General features: G+C 32.5%; 2 protein-coding genes across 5 annotated transcripts; both read right to left on the reverse strand.

Moving 5' to 3' along the window:
• Positions 1-669: 669 nt before the first annotated feature.
• On the reverse strand, positions 670-9,560 carry LOC11409255 (ubiquitin carboxyl-terminal hydrolase 15). 3 transcript variants are annotated; one of them, XM_003596163.4, is made up of 14 exons: positions 9,223-9,560; positions 7,404-7,843; positions 6,385-6,790; positions 5,850-6,288; positions 5,561-5,721; positions 5,172-5,260; positions 4,995-5,080; positions 4,729-4,891; positions 4,101-4,224; positions 3,854-4,011; positions 3,556-3,640; positions 2,540-2,752; positions 2,098-2,159; positions 670-1,572 (listed from the first exon to the last, which is right to left on the reverse strand). In XM_003596163.4, the coding sequence occupies exons 2-14, from the start codon at positions 7,721-7,723 to the stop codon at positions 1,032-1,034; spliced, it is 2,847 nt and encodes a 948-aa protein (XP_003596211.2). In that variant the 5' UTR covers positions 7,724-7,843; positions 9,223-9,560; the 3' UTR covers positions 670-1,031. The 3 variants fall into 3 exon arrangements, with proteins under 3 accessions (XP_003596211.2, XP_039686589.1, XP_024632298.1); XM_039830655.1 differs by lacking the exon at positions 9,223-9,560 and adding an exon at positions 8,611-8,825; XM_024776530.2 differs by lacking the exon at positions 9,223-9,560 and adding an exon at positions 8,607-8,825.
• A 6,922-nt stretch (positions 9,561-16,482) lies between these two features.
• LOC11405253 (tobamovirus multiplication protein 2B) lies at positions 16,483-19,592 on the reverse strand. Of its 2 annotated transcripts, XR_003009138.2 has the most exons (6): positions 19,369-19,592; positions 18,795-18,860; positions 18,649-18,713; positions 18,128-18,218; positions 17,542-17,877; positions 16,483-16,910 (listed from the first exon to the last, which is right to left on the reverse strand). XR_003009138.2 is itself a non-coding variant. In XM_024775966.2 (5 exons), the coding sequence occupies exons 1-5, from the start codon at positions 19,567-19,569 to the stop codon at positions 17,839-17,841; spliced, it is 462 nt and encodes a 153-aa protein (XP_024631734.1). In that variant the 5' UTR covers positions 19,570-19,592; the 3' UTR covers positions 17,337-17,838. The 2 variants fall into 2 exon arrangements, 1 of the variants encoding a protein (XP_024631734.1); XM_024775966.2 differs by lacking the exon at positions 16,483-16,910 and having other exon boundaries at positions 17,337-17,877.
• Positions 19,593-21,480: the final 1,888 nt, after the last annotated feature.

Here is a 21,480-nt window from a genome sequence, read left to right on the forward strand (position 1 = left end):
AAACAGTTTGGTGCAATTGTAAGCTGTAACTGATTCAATTGTTGGAGTGGAACCTGCTGGTTTGAAAGCTAGTACTCAAGATCTTATGCAATGCTCTTAAATTGACTTATAACCTTAGATAGAAGGTTTAAGGTAATTCTAAAAATTTGCTAGTAACATTTAGGGCACGGTTTGGATCGACTTCTTTATTGAAATAAGCACAAGTAAGTAACACTGTATGAAAGAACTTAAGAAAAGAACTTTTATGTTAGCATTTTCCTTCTTTGCCAGGTTTCGAACCCCGGACATTTAACTTCTCAACTCCTTTAATCTCTTGACTCATAAATTACTTTCAATTGATTCTTCAAGCTCTCTAGGATAGTTTACGGAAACAATGACTTTATTTTATCATACGGTGTAAATGTTCGATTAATTGTATATTCTAACATGGACTTGGTGCATTTCGTTTTCAATTGATTTAGGAGATTAAATCATCATCTGGAGCATATCACAGAATAAGACTGGCTTACCATCAAATGCAAAAAGATCAGTAACTATCAATGAAGAGTAATATCATAATCAGGATAGGACCTTCCACTTTGGACATTTGGAATGGTTTGATTTCATATTCAGACTAAAACAATGGAATGGTGTATATCTTATCTAGTAAGCTAAAAATGTAATCAATAATTGATACATAATGTGTAACTAGTATGATGATAATAATCTCATAAACAATTTACTTAATGGACCTGGATTCATTGCAGTCGGCCAATACTAGCCATTAGATAGAGATCAGGCAACTTGCATTCGGACATCAACAGTTCCGATATGCAGCGACTGCGTAATTTCAACTGCAGAAAATCCAAATTCCGAGAAAAATACTTCCATGCATTAATAGATAATCAGAGGATCACTACCGTCATTTTTACAATTATCAATAAAAATAAAAAATAAAGATACATATGTGCTTAAAAGAGCTATATGCCTCAATCAACTAAATATTGAAAATTTTGAGGCAAAGCACCTACTCCATCTAATCATTCAACCAGTTAGGACTCCCATATAGTTGTTTTCTGCACTCTTTCAATATGACCCTTCTTAGGGAAGAACCTTGTTAGTGGCCTACTATGTGAAATCTTCATATAGTTGTTGTTTTCTGGTGTATAATTGAAGAGAGATGAAATTGGATCCATGTTGGAAAAGGGATCAGCATAGTCCACAGTACTGAAAGAGTCCCTAGTACTCTCAGTAGTGAAAGAAGCTTCATCTGAACTTGTGAAAATGGACCAGTCACTTGATGTGGTGGCATCTGAAAACTCGTGCCTGACGTTTTCGGCATAGGTTTGTATTACTGGATGGACATTTCTATTTGTGCTTCTTTTAACAAATCCATTAGAGGTGTCCATAAGGTGAGTGGCGATTTCTGGCCTGGTATTTGGTGAAGGTTCGGAGACAAAACTTTGACTGACGTGCCGGCTATGTCCTGGTTTAGACAGTTTCTGTGTTTCCAATGAATAGAGCTTTGAAGAATCAGAAACTGATTGCTGCGCAGCTTTCCCGGTGAATTCTGCTGGTGGACGGGGAGAAGACCTACCAAAAATGAAGTGTTAAAACCTGAAGGAAGCGTATATATTGCATGCGATAAAACAATAGTTGTGCTATTTTGACACAACCCTGGACAACAAAATTCAGCAACAATTTGGATGGTTAAGCATTTCAAATACATGGTTAATTATGTTTAGTGAATGGTAAACAGATATAACATGGTAATGCAGCTCATTTATCATCCACTGAACACAATTAACTGCAATTTGAACATCATAACCATGATTTTCATGTGTATATTTGAACATAAATCGAGGTTAATAGATATCATGTATATTTGTACACTTGAAATCATGCATATCTGAACACAATCTGAGTTTTTAATGGACATCATTTGTGTTTGAACACTGAAAATTGTGGTTAATGATGTTCAATGTCGTGGTTAATTACGTTCAGTGGATGGTTAATGAATTTTGACACCTTGTTATATTCATAAATCATATTCACTGAACGTGTAGTTAGATAAAGGAAACAAATTGTAAATAACTGTGACAGCAACTAGGTCTCTACCTCGTATAGAATAAGATATATGCTCCTTCTGACATCACCTGATTGACTAGTACTGGTTGAACCTGTTAAATTTCAAGCAAATTATTGGTGTGAAATATGGTTAATATGACTAAAAACATGTATCTGCTGTTGTGATTATTTCGCTGTATCTGCTGTTAGATTATTTCGCTGTAAAATCAAGATATAGTAACAAGCCATTAAGTTGGAAAATTTGTCAAAAACTGAATGGACGATCTCTTTTAGTCTATTTCCATAAAATATACAAGATATTAGTATAAAATGTTTCACAACGACGGAATGGTTACTGTTGGTAAAAAAAACCGTTCATGCAATTTCTCCTAACAGGTTAAGCTTTTGGAAGAGTTAATTGATGACAGCTGCAAACAATAAATTGCCGGTTAATTACACACCACGAAGCTTGCAAACAAGGCAACAACATTACCTCGGTATCATCTATCCTGAACCAATTGCCTTGTAGGTCTTTCACGTACGAAACATAATGTCCAGAGAAGGACGCATTCAGTGTGTCGAGGTGCACAACAACGGCATAAAGCACATACAGTGGAGGAATATCACCCGTCCCAGTCATAAAAGGAATCATATCTAGCATTTCAGGAAAAGTTATGCACTTGTTAATTTTCCCATATCTTCCTTCCTGATGACAAAGAACAAAACAAGAAATATTTCGAAGGGTTAATATAAAGAAAATGATGAAATTCAAAACATTATTTGGTATCTAAGTATGGGATATAGACACACGTTACAGAAGACAATAATTACAAACATGAGATATTGGTGAAGGCCGAATTGAAGTAATGTTTCCATCACCAGAATCAGAGTAATCACTTGTTATGGTCCTTGAAAGTGTCGAGCATAGTTACTATAATCCTTGAATGTATCAAAATTACCAAAACATCCCTGAATGTGTCTTTTCTTAGCGGATTTAATCCTCGAATGTGTTTCGTTACTTAGTTTGGTCCACAAATATGTCTTTTGTTAGTCAGTTTAGCCAATTGAATTACTAAACAAAGACACACTCAGGGTTACTCTGTAATTCCAATATATTCAGGACTATAGTGACACTGCCTCACATTTAGAGACCAAAACGACAATTTAAACCCATAATTATTTCGTAGTAATACTTATTTAAAGAAAACAAGAAATATATAATAGAAATATTTTACTTTTAAAAGGTTGTATGGCCACAGAAAATTGACCTTCCATACTAGATCATTACTACACAGAAAAGGATTGCATTACCATATCCGAGTAAAGTTTTAAAAAATTATTTATGCCCTGCTTAACCAACTTCCTTAATCTGGAAAGCCAGTAATTTTAAAGCCGCCAACCAAAGCTATAAATAGTAATAAGAACAATCACCAAGACAAAAGACAATGTCTAGCATTCCAAGCAAAGATAAAAAAAATGAAGAACGATTTTACAAGAGCTGTGATTTACCTGAAACCTCTTCAAAACAATGGTCAAGATGTTAGGGGCTTCATGTATGCTCAGTTGCTTTCTAGCTCGAACATATGCAGTGCACCTAATTCAAAATGCATAAAAAAAATTTAAAAAAAAAGATTGAAGGTAAAAATCACAGGGTTAGAAGGTGTGTCTGACATGTGTCGGTGTTAGACACTGACACATGTGATTACATTCAGTTACTCTCATTTTCTCAAATTATTACACGTGTTGACATGTCCATATCAGTGCTTAATAGATTGCGGCAGAAAATACAAAACTTATATGATCATACCTTCCACATCTGTACATATTTTCTCCATCCAAATCTTCAGGGGAAGTAAACTGAGTCAGTGCATCTTCGAGTGACTCAACCCAACCCAAAATCTCCAACGTCAGGTCCATAATGTTCTCATACCTTTCTGACTCATGACTACAATTCAAACACTTAACCTGTGGACATTAAAATTTCAAAATGACATCAAAAAAGATGTAAAGTTTAAGGAAACTAAAGAAAATCACGAGACAAGGGTTACACACACCTTGGATTGAAGACGACCACCAAAAGTATGTTGTATGAAAGTTGTTTCTTGCAATCTAGGATCAACCTTTCTCTCACCACCAAGTCCCTCTAAACATATTGATTGCATCGATGCAACTAGAAGCCTATATAAACAACAAATAATATAATTTAGCATTAACTATGTATGTTTCAAACAAGCACAGTAAAATTACAGTACACTAGGTCAAGTTGACTGTATGAACCAAAACACATCATATTATCGAGTTATAGTAAATCATGTCATATGGACTTCTACCTCTAACTTACTGGGCCTATATAGTTCTTCTCCACGCATTTTAAAACATATGTAGCAGTGAAATTTTAAAACATATGTAGTTATATTTTATCACTTCCAAATTCTTAAATTGTGGTGTCTACATTTTAGTATCAGTGTCGTATTCTGCGCGCGTGTCTGTGTCAGTGTTTCATAAGTCTAAAACCACCTAAAGAAAGATTCTATCTTTTTTACAATAGGTAAAAGTTTACAACCCTAATGTCTTCTTTAATGCATTTATTCCTAATCCTATTTTGACTTGTGTCTACTCATCTATCGTACCATTCTCATAATCTGCAGCATTGAAGATAAATAGGAAATAATCCCAAATCACCTTAAAAATTCATGGGCATCTTCCTGACTTCCATCACCCATGTTGCAATTAATGCTCCGCATGTGCCAAAGTATCCTACTAGGAGAAAGAGGAGCGCCAATTTCTCTCAAAATCATCATGTGCTGCTCTAACTCACACATGAGACACCAATCTTTAGCACAACCTGGCATTCATGAAGAAAAAAAAATCAATTTTATTAATAAAATGAATTTGAGGCAAATTGGAATTATTGTTTAAGTGAAAAGATTGAGAGAGAATGGACATACAGGATTCCGAATGTGATCCATAAAGCAAATAAACGACAAGAGGCTTTGTAGAAGTTAAGCACTGCAAGACAGCATTGGCATAACAACTGCAAAATGAAGAGACAAAAGCATATCTAACAATGACTCAAATATTCCAAAAAGGGACAATAAGGATTTTACGTAATATGTTAGTTTTACCTGTTCCCACAATTTAAAAGGCCCCTTGGGAATATGCCAAAGATTTCACTCTGGAAAATCTTGACAAAGTCTTCATAAGGAAACAACATCTGGGACATGATCAACACATTAATATGTTAGAAACAGCATCGATTTTTAATAATCGAATAATAATTACTTTTCAAGTAGAAGGACAACTGGAATTAAATTTGAAAGCGTCCATAAAAAACTAGGATGTAATTCATATCCACTGTCGGTTTAAAAAAATACAATGTCAATCAAACATAATCGTCAAATCATGACTTTAACCATGACTGTTTCTATTTTATGAAGTCACACGCATGAGTGATTTGTTGACAGTGTAAAACATTTTAAATTAACAGTGTATCAAATTAAAACTCAAAACTAACCTTTATATTCTTTGCCTTTTTGGATCTTACTCCATTGCTTTCTGAGGAGGCTAGTGCAGTATGTTTTGTTGATTTCCTCAAACCCATCATTTTCATAAGTCCAGTACTTGTAACGCCGTTGATACCATGCAAAGGGAGAGTACTTCTGCTTCCAGCAACTTCTGCATAATGAGCATAGATAGTATTTTCAAATGAGAATACCTTAACATAGAACAAAAGTGAACTCAAATTATAGGAAACATTCACATTAAGATAACACATGAGGAAAATAAAGGGCAATGGTACTTACTCGGTTCATCAGGAATTTTCCCTTTCTTCTCTATTTCAGGGTCACAAAAGTCTATTGACGTCTTTGATGTTGACTTTGGTGATTTAGAAAGTTTGGCCTTTGATGTATGTGATGGCTTTTTAGCCTTTGCACTTCCTTTAACTGTCGTTTCAGAGGAGCATTTGTGTTGCGCTGCTTCATCGGAATGATGGTGTCCTCCTTTGGTGACGACGTTTGTTTCAAATTCATCAACGCCTTCATCACTGTTTGCAGCGCTCGACACATTATAGCTTCCGTTTTTGTTTCTTGGTGCAAATGCATTTTCATATTGATTTTGATAGTTATCATCCTCATCCATTGTGTTTCTTGAACCATCTTGTTCATGAGTATATACTCCAAAGCCATTAGAATTGATCTTTGAGGTTTCTTCCTCCGACACAGAATCATTACTCTTTCTTGACTGCAGCAACAATTAAGGATAATGATCAGAGTTGAAAATGGATTAGTGTATGTACAAAGTGTATGTCAATTTGATATCAAAGTAAAACAAGTAAACCTTCTGTCTCATAAATGTCTCCTGAGAAGTGGTCGCTTTACAATCAGAAGATTCATAAATAGAACCGCTATCTCTTCGCCGTGTTTCTCTGTTGGATTTATGGGAAGGTCTACTCTCCAAAGCGGAAGGTTGAGAACCATTAAATGGAGAAAAATCGACTGTAGCAGAAGCGGCGGTGGTGCCAGTCGGAGGGTGAACCAAATTGTCCAAAGGTTCACTCGCCCTTAAAGTCTGGTTCAAATTGCAACCAAAGTAAGGGTTGTTTGAATTTTCGTAAAAGGCACTTCCGTGACCGAATTCCTCAACCGGAAAAGCCATAGGAAACGAGCTTGAATTATGAGTTTCCAATGGCAGACACTCTTGTTTGTGAAATAGCCTCCAGTGGATTATTTGACAATTCCCAGAGCTGCAAACCACTTAGAGCTCAAATTTTAAGAAATAATAATCTCTATGTCAAACAGATAATTTTCCATAACAATAATGTTATAGAAGAAGTGATTCAATTAAATAATAGATACTAAAGTTTCAATATATTTATATTGCAACAAGTAACCCCACCTAAATATTTATTTTACAACCTATCTAAAAAACTAGCACATTTCTTGCCAAGTACTAGTTTGGATATCACCTATCTGAGTACAAACCGGGCACTATTCCAAATGTAGTGTACTTTTCATTTGGTGTAGTATAAAACTTTAATCTAATTCCTGGATATTTCATATTTATTCCCTATTCAGATATGAGTTTAAATTTGGATATTCTAACAATGTAAAAATGTACATCATGAAGAAATCACATCCATTTATATATGTGACTTTAAAAGTAGATATGGTTGATGTCAAACGCTTTTAATGATCTAACAAACGATTGATTGAAAGAGGGAAAAATCTTTACACCAACAGCGTATCTATCTGAATTAAATCTTTCAGATACCATGATTAGAATTCAAAGCATACTTCCACATTGTATCTAAGATAGAGAAAGAGGAAAAAGAATACAATTTGTTAAAAGAAAATTACCAGTATCTAACAAGTTTGCATCTGGAGCAGCGAGTTTTAGCCGGAGCGGAACACCTAGCACACTCATGATGAAGTTCATTCTTTGGAGAATAATTTTTTGGAGTATAAAAAACTTGAGGTTGAGGGGGAATTACATCAGCAACAGCCATTTTTGCTTCGGCTTTAAAGGCTTCTTCAGCAGCCAATTGAGCAAGCAAATTTATCCTATTTCTCTTCTTAGCAGTCTCACTCCATTTTCCAAGTAAGATATAAGCCACCAAAGGAAGTACAACCAGGACCAGAAACAGGACAGGAATATCAGATTCACGCGGTTCGAGCATATCCCCACAAGCATACTCATGTCCAGTTTCCTCCCAAATCACTAATCAGAATGTGATCCCCCCTAGTAAAAATCCAAGTAAACTTCAAGTGCAGCATAGTCCATGGCCTACCATTCAAACCTGTCATGTTTCAGCTACTTAGATTCAGTGAACTACATCTTACAACAACCACCAAGCCTTAACTCACTAGGGCCCAGTGGGGTAAACATCTTAAGTATAAACTATTTCTATAACAACAAATAAAATAACGTCAAATTGTTTCCATGTAAGCTATAAGTTTTTTTCATAAGCTATCCTAAGAGAGCTTATGGAAACAACTTATGGACATGTCTTAAGTTGTTTCCATAAGCTCCTTTTTTTTTTTTTTTGGTAGATTCCATAAGCTCCTTTTAACAGACTCAGAGGTGCTTATGCCAGAAGATGAGCTCAAATAAGCCAATCCAAACAGGCCCTAGGTAGGGTTGCCTTCCAAATAACAAATCAATAACTTAATCCATGAATGTTTTGTACTTCAACAAAACATTTACTTATAAAATGAACTAGATTCATATTTCACCCCAAACACTTATTCTTCGACATTAAAACTACATCATTTCCAGTCCATTTAGAATGGAACCAAGGAACACAGAACTCAATCATATCCTCTTTTAACTGATAAATTTATCATAGTTAAACTTCAGAGACATTGTGTTTCATTAAATTTAGTTCAAAAATAGTAGAAAGTAGACATTGTTGAGCTATGTTCCTTCCTTAAGAAACCAACCAATAACCTGAAATAAGCCTAACTTTGCATCACACAAATAACCAACTCAACAGAGTTTCTGGAAAACAAAAACATATCCTTGCTCATTTTACAATGTAAATACAACAAAATTAGATAGACCTATAAATTTAGAGGAAGATGAGAAACTATTTTTCCAATCTCATTAACAAACATGAAACAACTTCTTCCACATTTGACTAGAACTTTGACTGCCACAGACATAATTCCCATGTTCACATCAACAAAACAAAACACACAAATGAACTTATAAAACACCATTTCACCAATAAACACAAAATGTCAACACTCAAACAGCAATGATTGCACAAAACAAAGCAATGTAAAAACATTTTTTTTTTAATTTATAAACCAAACAACCAATCTGTTACATTCGTGTGCCCACACCACCAATTTTATATTCAACAAACACCCATTTAAGGTAAACACAACCAAAAAAGGATGCTTTCAACTAAAGAAACCAGTGAACCACCCCAAAAAATTTATTTTTATTTTTTAAATTATTTCTAAATAAACAAATCTCAACCCCACCAAACAAAACAAAAAAGACCCTATTGTTCCACATATCAACAACATAAAAAAATCAAATTTTTCTCAAAAACATGAAAAACCCAGAAAAAATAAAGATATTATCTCAAACCTAAGATCCAAACAAGTACAGAAACAACCCATCCAAAAAAAAAAAAAACACAATGCAAGATAAAAACTTTTCACAAACCTTCATCACATTTCACAAATCTAAGCAAAACCCACCAACACTTCACCTCAATACTCTCATTTCCACCTTCAAAAAGATTCCTTTTTTCTTTTCTCACACAACAAAAACAAACAAAACGAAACACCTTCCTCTACTACTTCTTCTATTCTACACACACACTCTACACTACCCTACAACAACCCTTATCATGAGTCCTAAACAATAACCCTCCACGTGGCAAAGGGTCAAAGGTTGAAGCTTTAAAAGTGTTTGTGAACGTTGATGATGTTTGTGGGACAGGGTTTGATGATGTTTTCAATGATTTGTGGTAAGTGACACGTGTACGGAGTGATGGGTTAATGAATGAGAGGATAATTGTTAGAGAGAGAGAGAGAGAGAGAGAAAGGGATAAATTTTGAATTGAGAGAGAAAAGATTAAAAAAATAAAGTTTATTGATCTGAGTCATGTGATGTGACAGAGCTGTGACAGTCTTTAGCTACGAATATTACAATGTCAGTGGTAACATAGTTGGAATTTGGGACAAATTAACTTGTATATTTAATTTACATTGTTTGTTACTCAAATATTCTTGCATGACCCATGTGTGTTCATGTACTTCTCTCTCACTCTCATTTTATAACGGAGTATTTTGTTCATTTCACACGTATTTAAAAAATATGTATAAGTAAAAAAGAGAAAAAAATAGTTTTGAGTATCTAGTTAAGTATTAGTGCATTTCTTCTTATCATAAATACAAAGTAAAATATATTGAATTGAGAATGATAAAAGTAATATTAATTAGAAAAAAGTAATTATTATTGTATTTTTTTTGAGTGAAAAGTAATTATTATTGTATTAAAAAGTGAAATAGATCAATTTTTTTAGGATAATATTTTTTTGCAAATGACTAAGTTATTATGGAACGGGGGAGTAGTGTTTTTATAGATTTTTATTTTATTTGGTTATAAAATTTTAACAAAGTTGGTAAAAAAAAAAACAGATTTGTTATGTCACTCTTTCTCCTTCTCAAACACTAATCGTCGTCATTTTTTTTTATGTTTTAGTCTATTAATGAGAGGTGATTAAGAGTTAATTTTAGTTTGAAATCATCCTTTTAAAAAAAATCTTTTTTAGTTAAATAAATGATTTTTGTGTATTTTCTCAATCTTCAATCGTATGCTTTTGTGATTTCGTCGTAGCTTGTGTTGATTTCAAGTTTTTGTGCAGCGTGTTTTTGATTTCACGTCTTAATACAATGTTTATTTGATTCTAATTAAAAAAAAGTAGTTTAAATCAAGTGTAGATTCAAAATTAATGACTTTGGCAAAGTAAATGTTACAGATTTGGAGGCAAATGTAAATGTTATGTTTGTATTTGTAGGCATATGTACACACGGTTGGTTTATGCTATTAACATGAATGTTGTGAGTTTGTTGACATAATCATTTTTTCTGTTTTTAACAATTTTAAATTTATATTGTATTGATTTACTCTATAAACTAGATCGCGCTCACATGTTTCGTACAGATGATATATAAAATATAATATTGTTTGAAATTGTGGTGGATAAAATTAGTGTCATGAATTCAATTCGGAAAAAATGTAAAACAAATTATTCGTGTAAAAATCCATTAATAAAAATAATAATGATCACATAAATGAATTGAAATCCTTCAACAACATATATGAAAGAAATTTCATATAAGTTTTTGTTTGATCTACATACATATTAGGTCATGCATTTATAAGAATGTTCACTATTTAGAATTCTACAAATCTCCAAATAAACCATACACGTAATCAGATCATTAATTCTTTAAAAGAAATCATAAACATCTATAATCATTCCGAAACTTTTAGCAATTTTTTTTTTACACCCATTATTTAATCATTTAGTAATTAATAGATATGAGAGAGGGAGGGAGAGAGAGAGAGAGAGAGAGAGAGAGAGAGAGAGAGAGAGAGAGAGAGAGAGAGAGAGAGTGGTACCGAATGAGAAGGAAGAAGAAGGAGAAGGTTGATTTCAAGCCATATGTTATTGACCTTATGGCGAACTATGATTGTCAACCACGGAAGGTTTGACATCGGAGCAAGGGATCATGGAGATGGACCCATTGGCGGTGTGAATCCATGTGTTTAGAGACTCATAGACGAATTCACCAATTGAAGAAGTTGTAGTAGATATGCACGATCCAAATGTCACAGAATTTGCAGAGAGTGAGCACAGAAGGGGAGGGTGGAGAAGATCCAGAAGAAAGAGAGAGGGTTATGACTGATGAGAGAAGAAGAGAGATGCCATTTTTAGAAGAAAAAAAAATGAGAAGAAAGAGAGTAGAGGTTTTGGTGAGTTCATGAAGAAAAAAAAAGGTTGGGATGCATGATGGCAGAAGAAAGAGATATAGTTTATTGAATGAATAACATTTGCCTTATTGCATGTAATTTTATTAGAACCCTATCCGTCCCTGTTTTTTTTTTTTGTTGAAACCCTAAATTGTTAATAGTACAAATTGATGAAATAAGATAAGATAAGATGTATATCGATCGATAGATCTTAAAATGGTAGCTTAATCAGGACCGTCCCTGAGAATTCGAAGGCTCGGCTCTGGGAATAAAAAGAGGTCAGTGATAAAATCAAAACGTATTTTTTTTAAAAGAGCAATGTTCTATTTATATTTTTTACAAGATAAATACAAGGTGTCGTATATATGCGGTACACCCAAAGGTGAAAATGACTACCGTATACATGAGGAACCACCACCTAACACCAAAAGCAAGAGGAACTAATTCTAATAGACCTAAAAGGTTAAAACAAGAGGACAGAAAATGAAACCTGCACAAAACCACCAAAAGCCATGCGCGCACAAAGCTGGCAGCACAACAAACAATGTTGTTTTAGCAATTCTGTTAATAATCAACCAAATCTCTATCAATCTCTATTTTAGCAATTTCAACATTCAACAAACAGAGTTGTTTTGGAAAGGGGAAAACCGATTGAAATTTGAAACAGTGTTGTTTTCAACATTCAACAAATCTCTATCAATCTCTATTTTAGCAATTTCAACATTCAAATTAATGAAAGAGAGTTTATTTACTTACCAGACAGTGTTGTTTTGGAAAGGGGAAAATTGATTGAAACCTTGAGAGTTGAGAGTCTACGTGAATCAGTGATGATTTGGTGAAGAAGGAAAGCCTGATGATGTGAATCAGTCGATGATTGATCAGTGATGATGGTTGTGAATCGGTGATGGAATGGAAGAAAATCGGTGATGACTGATGAGCGAGCGACGAGCGTGAAATGTGAAACTAGAGAACGCGTTTCAACTTGTGAGGGAATGAAATAATTTTTTATTTTATTGGAGGATAGTATACTACTGCGTATAAAAAAAGAAATTTGAGACCCATCCTTAGAGGAGGCACAACTCAGTTGAGATGTTTGCACCTCTCAAGGCCGAGCCTGAGCTCGGCCCTGAGCTTAAGAAGACGATCCTTTCATTATGAAAGTCCACTAATCTTGACAGTGTCTTTTAGAGTACAACTAATGGAGCATCTAAGTACATGAAAAGATATGATAAAAATAATGTTCTGATGTTCTCGTGTTAGTTATTAGTTCCCCTTATTAATAATAGGGGAAGACAAAAAATAGGGTGAAAGAAAACAAAAATGTCAATGGATACAATAGTGGAGATTACTGGCTGTTAAGCCTATGGTAGAACTTGTTCTTTAAAAGTAAGGAGGGTGTATTGGATTGAGATTTCAAAGGATTTTAAAAGACTTTTTTGTTTTATAAAAGTCTTGTGGTATTCAATCAAGATTTTTAAGGAATGTAAAACATTCTTGTGGTATTCAATTAGGATTTTCAAGATTTTTTAATGAGTCTAATGAAATCCAGTGGTATTCAATTGAGATTTTGCATAACTTAAAAATTGTCTACTGGTATTCAAAACTCTACGGATTTTAATGGATTGTTGTGAGTAATGGATTTTGTGAGATTGTTTAGTGTAAAATGTACCTACTAACAATCTCACACCTAGCCTTGAGACTTTTCTATCTCCCACATATAGCCTTGAGATTTTGTAATACTCTTCCAAATTCATTTTTTTTTATTTTTTTTTTACGTTTCTTCCAAATTCTTTTCTGTTCTACTGTAACAATGGCATGTTATATATTTTGTTTGGCAAACTTATTGTCGAAATCATCATGCCTCTAACTTGCACTTTTCTTAACATAACTTTTACGTTCATTAAAAAAAAGAATGTACTGTATAATCTTGTGGTTAATTTACAATCTACCTATATATCAAATTATTATAAAAATCAAAATTTTACGTTCATTGGTATTCAATAAACTAACATAACTTATTTTTAGGTCTATTTATTTTGATATCATATGTCCAGAATTTTTAAGATCAATCAACCTGCTAATAGTATATTATCTAATAGTCTTTTTTTTTTTTTGAAGAAATATTACACTCATTGATTCAATGTTTTTTTTTTTTCGGTTGATTTATAACTGTACTTTTGTTTTTGAGATTTTTTGGTCTGTAATGTATCTTTAAATTTATTGACCCTTTTAAAATCTTTAAAATCCTTTAAAATCTATATCATGAATCCATTAAAATCTTGTAAAGAATCTTGATTGTAAAAAGTCTTTCAAAAAAAGTCTTTTAAAATCCCACAAAATCAATACAATCCAACAAAGTCTTTTAAAATCTTCAAGATTTTTTCTATCAAAACAGTCTTTTAAAATCTCAATCCAATACACCCCCCTAAGTTAAACTTTTAGAGAGTAATTCCTCCGACGTAAATTATTTAGTCATTTTGAAAAGAAAAAAAAATTGTTCTAAAATATAAGATTTTTTTTTTGTCAAGTAGTCTAGTTGCTAGAGCTCACACAATTAAATATGGAGAAGTGGAGTGTCCAGAATTCGAACCCCCGCCTCTGCATATAATATGCAATATCCCTACTAACTGAGTTAAGCTCACATGGATAAAATATAAGCACTTTACAAAATCAATTAACGATTAATTTTATTTTCCTATTTAACTTGTTTTTTTTTTAAACCGCTAATATTATTCTCATCAAGTCCGTGCAAGACGCACACAACTCGTGACAACAAAACATAAAATTGTAAAGGTTCCGGATATACCCGGCAACCCCACACCTATTTATCGGTTACTTTTTTTTTTCAAATTGTTTTAATTTATTTTTCTCATGCCATTAATGAACGATAATTTTATGAAATACTTTATAATTTATTTATTTTATATAAGATTAACTAAATTTCTTAATATTTATAAAATATATCTAAAACGACTTATAATTTAGAACGGAAAGAAAAGTTAGCAAAGTGCCTAAATCAGTCAAAAGCATGATTTGAAGGGACCTAAATCTTTAATTGCATTCGATATATATGTCTCTGTTGTTTTTTAATTACTGCCCCCATATATGGAATTGTTATCTTGGGTTTTTACTTTTTTACTCAACGTTTCTCTTTGTTCTTCTTGTTTGGACGATAGTAATTGCTTGAGTACAAACAAGTTTTTAAACTTAGGTCAATTTGACAGTCCATACTGCATCATGTTTTCTGTGACTTTTGCATGCATTCATAGTTCATTTATATCAAATTTATTATGTTCTTTGTTTGGTTTTATTTAGTTCTCATAATTGCGGTTTATGGTGTTTTGTTTCTGAAGAATTTTAGCCTCTGAAAGTGGTGGGAACCACTAAATGAAGCTCATTGTCTATTTGGAAGAAAACAAGTGGAAAATTGGACTGGCAGCAAGAAACATGGTCCGGTTGTGTTAATAAACATGATCGTGTTTGGTGCCTAGTGTTTAAACATTGTACTTCAAGAATATTCTTGTTAATAATACATATTCTTGTTGTAAATAATACCAATATATGTCGCGCGCTACCATATAAATTAATCATTCGAGTAATTAAAATTTATTTAAAAAAATGACATCTCGAATTGTAATTAATATATGTAAGGATCGGAGTTCAAATTTCAGATACTCTACTTATTCATCTTATGAGATAAATTTGTAAACATCAGACTAGTTAAAAAAAACAAGAAATAACTTAGCACTGCTTTTTATTCTTGCTTTTATTTATTGTTTTTAACTCATGAGTAGTATTTTATTTTTTGTTTTGTTTTGCAAAAGGTATAGATAAATGTGGAAACATGATTACTGACTAGCATAAATTACACAATGATAGAAGGGAACATTTATAACCAACTTTGGACTTCAATCTATTTCTTAACAATTGATGTTACATGGAACCTGCACACAAATTATTAAAAAACAATAGATAATGGCAATTTTTACGGTACACTCAAAAAAATTGAGTGTATCGGTACACTCAAAAAAATTGAGTGTACCGGTACACCCATATATTAAATGAATAGTTTAATGAATATTTTTTTCTTAGAAAAAATATATTTTCTATTAGTTACAATTATAATAATTATATTTTATTTTTCAAAAGTGTCGGCAAATCAAAATTCAAATTTTTTTAATTTTTAATACTCATATTATTGAATATTGATTATTTTTTTGATAAAATGTTAAAAAATTAGTATGATTCTTATAAACGATGAAATGATATTTTTTCTTATGAAATGATATTTTTTAAAATATAAAAGTCGATAGACATCTCTTTATTACATAAAAATGATTGTTAACTTATTGAATTATGAAATAGGTGTACCGGTACACCTTAATTTAAGGGTGTACCGTAGAAACTCCCATAGATAATTACATTTGAACTAAATATAACTATTTAACTTCATACTACTATTTTCTCTAAAAAAAAAAAACTTCATATTACTATTTGATATTAACAGTATTATCGATAACAAGTTCTCTATTAAGTTTGGTCAACAAAAAATAAATTCTGTCTTCAGTTAATTGAAGATTGGTAGAAGAAAAAGAAAAAATTAAGGGATAACGAGAGACTACAACATCAAAAGTTTTGAAGCAACTTCTTTTATTTTTTTATTTAATGAAAAGATGTAAGGAACCAAAAAAAGAGAAATTACATTTTAACTAACCGTGGAGTGGTTGCTCCAACATGGTTAATAAATCATAAATGTTTAATATGAGTCGGACATTGCTTCTAAAAAATCACATTAGAGCCATCTTCACACATCATTGATTGTTAAAGCATCGACCTCGACACACTTGTCAGCCTCACGATACATGTGACACACTAACCTTCCAATCCAATTCTAACCACAAAATAATTCACTGTACTATGTGAGAGTAAAACACGTTGGTGTGTTGTTTAATACAAAATTACTTAGCTAGACAAATCAATGAGGAGGTTTGCAACCAATTTGATTGTTTGAAGTTTGAAAAAGTGGACACTGGTATTCAAGTACCAGTGGTCTCAATATTTTTCCTAGGAAACTGCAAAAATCTTAAAGATGACTACTCTTTTGCTCCTTATTTGCTGTTTTAAGTCTACAAAACAACGTTTCCAAGTCGTAAAGGGCTTATAAACACACAGAAAAGCCGTTCGGGAGTTACAAAGCGAACCACTTTGGGGGGCAATAAGCAAAATTCAATCTCCAATTGAGAACTTTGCAATCATTCTGAAGCTTCACTCTTGTTTTCTTGGTTGTATGGTTGCAAACTTTGGTTGATGCAATGATAATCCCATAACTTGTCCTTGAATAGCAGGATCTAAGACCTTTGCAGGACTATCTATTACGAATAGGTGCACAAATGAGTCAAAAACATGATACAGGTTTGAATGTATTGCATTCAATGATAAGATTGCATTTCCCGCACCAGAAACAATTTGAACGTTTCTCTTTAGGCCCGCCCGCTCAATATCTCTAAAACACCCTAAATACACTTTTGGTAGTTATCTACCAGATGTATGTTTGACAAATAAACGTTCATCCGATAGATAACTACTGGATGTCTATTTAGAGAGCCTTAGAGATATTGGGCCTAAAGAGAAACACCCAAACAGTTTAAGGGTGTGTTTGTTTTAGATTTTTTTTATAAAAAAATTACTTTTATCATTTTTGTGTTTGTTTAGGATTTTTAGAAAAATAATTTTATGCTACTGAGTTTAGCATTGATATAATCAGCATATTAAACATTGGATGCAACCGTTTATGCTGTCTTAGGTAGTAGAAGTGCTATAATAGAAGTGAGTGGATGTTCTCTGCTTTGTAAAGTGTACATTTCTTAACAAGAAAAAAAAAATTGATTTAAATAAATAAAAGATGCATCACTTTGCACAAAACAGTTGGCAAAGGTTCAGTCATCAAAATCGAAAAACAAAAAAAAAAAACACAAACTAAAAATGTGAACACATACATACATATGTTGACAATTGTTCTCCATCAATTAGTAGCATGACCTTGAACTCATTAGTCAAGATTCCCAGTCTGAAAATTTGGCACATTATCACTCATAAGTCATAATATTGACAGCTTTCTACAGTTGAATCACCATTTACATTATACAAAAGAAGGGACAAATCTTTGTTGTTTGATTTGCAGAAAGACACAAGAAGAAACATAGCTGGTAGGATGAAGTCAAGGATGATCAGTCCAAAGCATTGAAAAATTCTGCATGAACTGATCAAAGGGGAAACTCCCAAGCAGCCAAAGTTAGATTAATCTGTCCCTTGTGACTGGTTTCCTGGTTCATGTTCCTGATAGGTGAAAACAATTGAAAATGATTCATCATTAAAGTTGACCTCACACACAAGCTTTTTATAAAAAAAGTGTCCTTTCTTTCTTCTCTGACAGATAAAGGTTTTCATTATAGAGAACATTAGATTTAGATGAACAACAAAAACTGTGCTGTCGGGGCTTCACCCAACGAAGCCATGTTCCTCGGTCACAATCATAAGGCGAATATTTACGACTAAATCAACGACAAAACTATCATCATATCCATACCTTCTCAAGAACATGGGTTCGGGATAGTGAACTAAGCTGGCTACTTTCCATATTTGCAAGTAACTGAACGACAGTCTTCAGCTGTGGAACACTACAAATTTTGAACTCAAATCAGCAATATATAAAAAACATATCCTACACTGATACAAAGTTAAAAGAAAATAACTGCAGCGACTTCGAATCAATGTTGTCAAAATAGCGGCTATAGCTTAACATAATTTGAACAAACCACTTTTATTATGCAACACGGGATTAATAAAAAGTGTTGCCAAATAGCAGTTACATAGGCAGGCGCTATAGTGCTATTATGTAACATACTAATTTGAACAAATCGCTGTTTTATGTAATCAGTAGCCATCGATAGAATATATATTCAAGATGAATATAACAGTTTCAGCACGAAGTTAAAGCTCATGATAATAACATTTCAAAAGCCACTTGAATTCAAAATATACATGTATAACGATAATAATACAACACAGTCATAATGACTTATCAATTAGAGAAGAAAAGATTCTAACTTTTGCAACCCATTTTCCATGTGTGCATCCAGAGACGATATTACTCTCGGCAACTGCTCTAAAACCTGTACAACAAAACCAAAACCATTACACACACTTCAAACGTTTGCTCACACTCAACAACAACATTTCATCAATTCAATTACCTGCTGTGTGTTCTTAACAGTAGAAACCTTCGCCAAAAGATTCTTGGGAAGCTTAACAAGTTTAGCCTACAAAACAAGTCAAAAGTCAAGACCCTAAAAAAGTAGAAATCAAACAACAACATCAATAATCACATATGTAGCACAAACACTTCTGATCTTTTTAGTACGACAATCTAACTTTAGATTGAAACCGTGCCCGGTGTCTGGCACGTGTCAGTGTCCAATACAACAACGACGCATGTGATTACTGATTACATTAAATTATGTCTTATCGTGTCTGTGTGTGCCCGAGCTTCATAGTTCATAGCTTCCGACCGAAGGCATGTCTGACACTGGACATGATACACACATGTGATTACATTCAATTATGTAATTCTCTTTAACTACTACCAATGCCGACGTGTCAGTGTCATGTCCAGTGTGTCTTCATTGGCACTTTACTAATTAGTAAAAGGTTCACTAAACATCAATTTTCAATTAAAATCAATTTGAAACAAAATCAATTTTCCAATTTTCTATTCATTTTGATGTTGAATTTGAATTATGAATGATATTGAGGAAGAGAAGAAAGTACCTGAGCAGGAGAAGAGTGTTGCATGAGGTGAAGAAGGTTTGATGTTGATTGCACTGTCTGTGAGATTTGCTCGGCGACTACTGCCTTCGCTGAATTGTCGCCGCCGGTAGCTGCGTTTTGCGTCGACATAGGTCGCCACAGCGGCCTTCGTCTGTTTGCTGCGGTTGGTGGATCTTGACGCCGTTGTTCCATTTTTTTCATCCCTTTTATTCCTTCAACTTTTTTTACTGCTCACAATTTTTTACTGAATTTCATTTCAAGCATTTGTCACTCATGATCTGCTTCTTAATCGGTTTTTACGGTGCAAAGGTAAATATTTTTTGAGAATTGCTCTTCCCCACGTTTGGTTTGGTTGTGCTACACGAGTAAATTACTCAAATGCCCCTCGGCAGTTAACTGCCGAAGTTTTAGAAATACGGCTGGAGTTAACCGCTGAGGAAAACTTCGGCAGTTAACTACCGAGGAAAACTGAAAACTTCGGCAGTTAACTGCCGAGGAAACCTCAAACCTGTTTTTTTTTTTTTTTGACAAAATCCATAAATTGTCATTAATAACAAACTTTTTTTTTTTGACAAAAACCATAAATTGTCTTTAATAATATTTATTGATTTTGAATGTTTCAATCATTATTTTGGTACGTTTCAAATAATTGCAGTATTATACTTATGCGTATATATCTTAATAAGAATAACATTTAAATCAGTGTAAAAATTAAACATTTGAATATTGTTTTGCACATTACTTAAATACCAATAATAATAAAAAAATCGTTAAAATAATTGTGCACAACGATTTTTTTTAAGGTATAATATGTTGTTATATTTTCTACATTAAAATAATTGTGTACAAAGATTTTTTTTTATTTAAGTAATTTGCAAAACAATATTCAAATACTTAATTTTTACACTTATTGAAATGTTTTTTGAGGACTTAAATGTTAAGCCTAAAACAAAGAAAAAGGAAATAAAAGAAGAAAATTCCGTGAAAGTTCTTTGGAAATAAAATATTCACTAATGTTGAAGATCAAAACAGTTATAACCAAAAAAGAAGAAGATCAAATGACTAATACAATTAAAATAATTGTGAATATTTCCGTAAAAAGGAAATAAAAGAAGAAAATTCCGTGAAAGTTCTTTGGAAATAGAATATTCACTATTGTTGAAGATCAAAGCAGTTATAACCAAAAAAGAAGAAGATCAAATGAGTAATACAATTAAAATAAATAAGGAAGGCAAATCAATAAAATTAAAAACAAATTATTAAGAAAAATCAATGAAAAATGATAAAGACCGCAAAATATTCTCAAAGAATATTTATGGTTTTTGTAAAAAAAAAAAAAAGTTTGAGGTTTCCTCGGCAGTTAACTGCAGAAGTTTTCAGTTTTCCTCGGTAGTTTACTGCCGAAGTTTTCCTCGGCAAATAACTGCAACAGGTTTCATAATTCGGCAGTTAACTGTCGAGGGGCATTTGGGTAAATTACTAGTGTTTCTCAGCCAAAGATAATGTGTCAACAACAATTCTCATATTTTTTTTTTGTTTTGTTTAGAGGAGAAAGATAAATTGTTAGATTCACAAAAGAGAAAATATTATTTTGTTTCTTAACCGTGTTCTTAAGACATGTGTTATAACATTAAAAATAGAAAAAATTTATTAAAATTTTTACATTCCATAGTAAATATTTAGAATCTTTACCTTGAGTTTAGTTTAGTTGGTAAGCATAATATATGTAAGGTATGAAGTTCAAACCTCGACCACCACAAAATAAAATTATAATCTTATCTTTTCAAGACAAAATCATGTTTTAATTTCACTTATATACGTTAGTTTAAATCATTCTAACAAACATTGTTTAACATTTATACGTTAGTTTAAAGGGTTAATAGTGTTTTACCTCCTTTAATATATGTCATTTCCGATTTTTCTCCTGTAAAATATTTTTTTTGAATTTCATCCTTGAAATTTGAAGATTTTTTGGTTCTGGATCTTCATGAAAAATTTCACTCTCTGTAATTTTGGTTTACAGTCAAAATTCATGACAGTCCAAAATAAAAAAATTTCAAATTACAAGGACGAAATCCCAAAAAAATATTTTACAGGGGGCAAAACCGGAAA

The sequence above is a fragment of the Medicago truncatula genome, chromosome 2 (genome assembly GCF_003473485.1).
Source record: "Medicago truncatula cultivar Jemalong A17 chromosome 2, MtrunA17r5.0-ANR, whole genome shotgun sequence".
NCBI lineage: Eukaryota > Viridiplantae > Streptophyta > Magnoliopsida > Fabales > Fabaceae > Medicago > Medicago truncatula.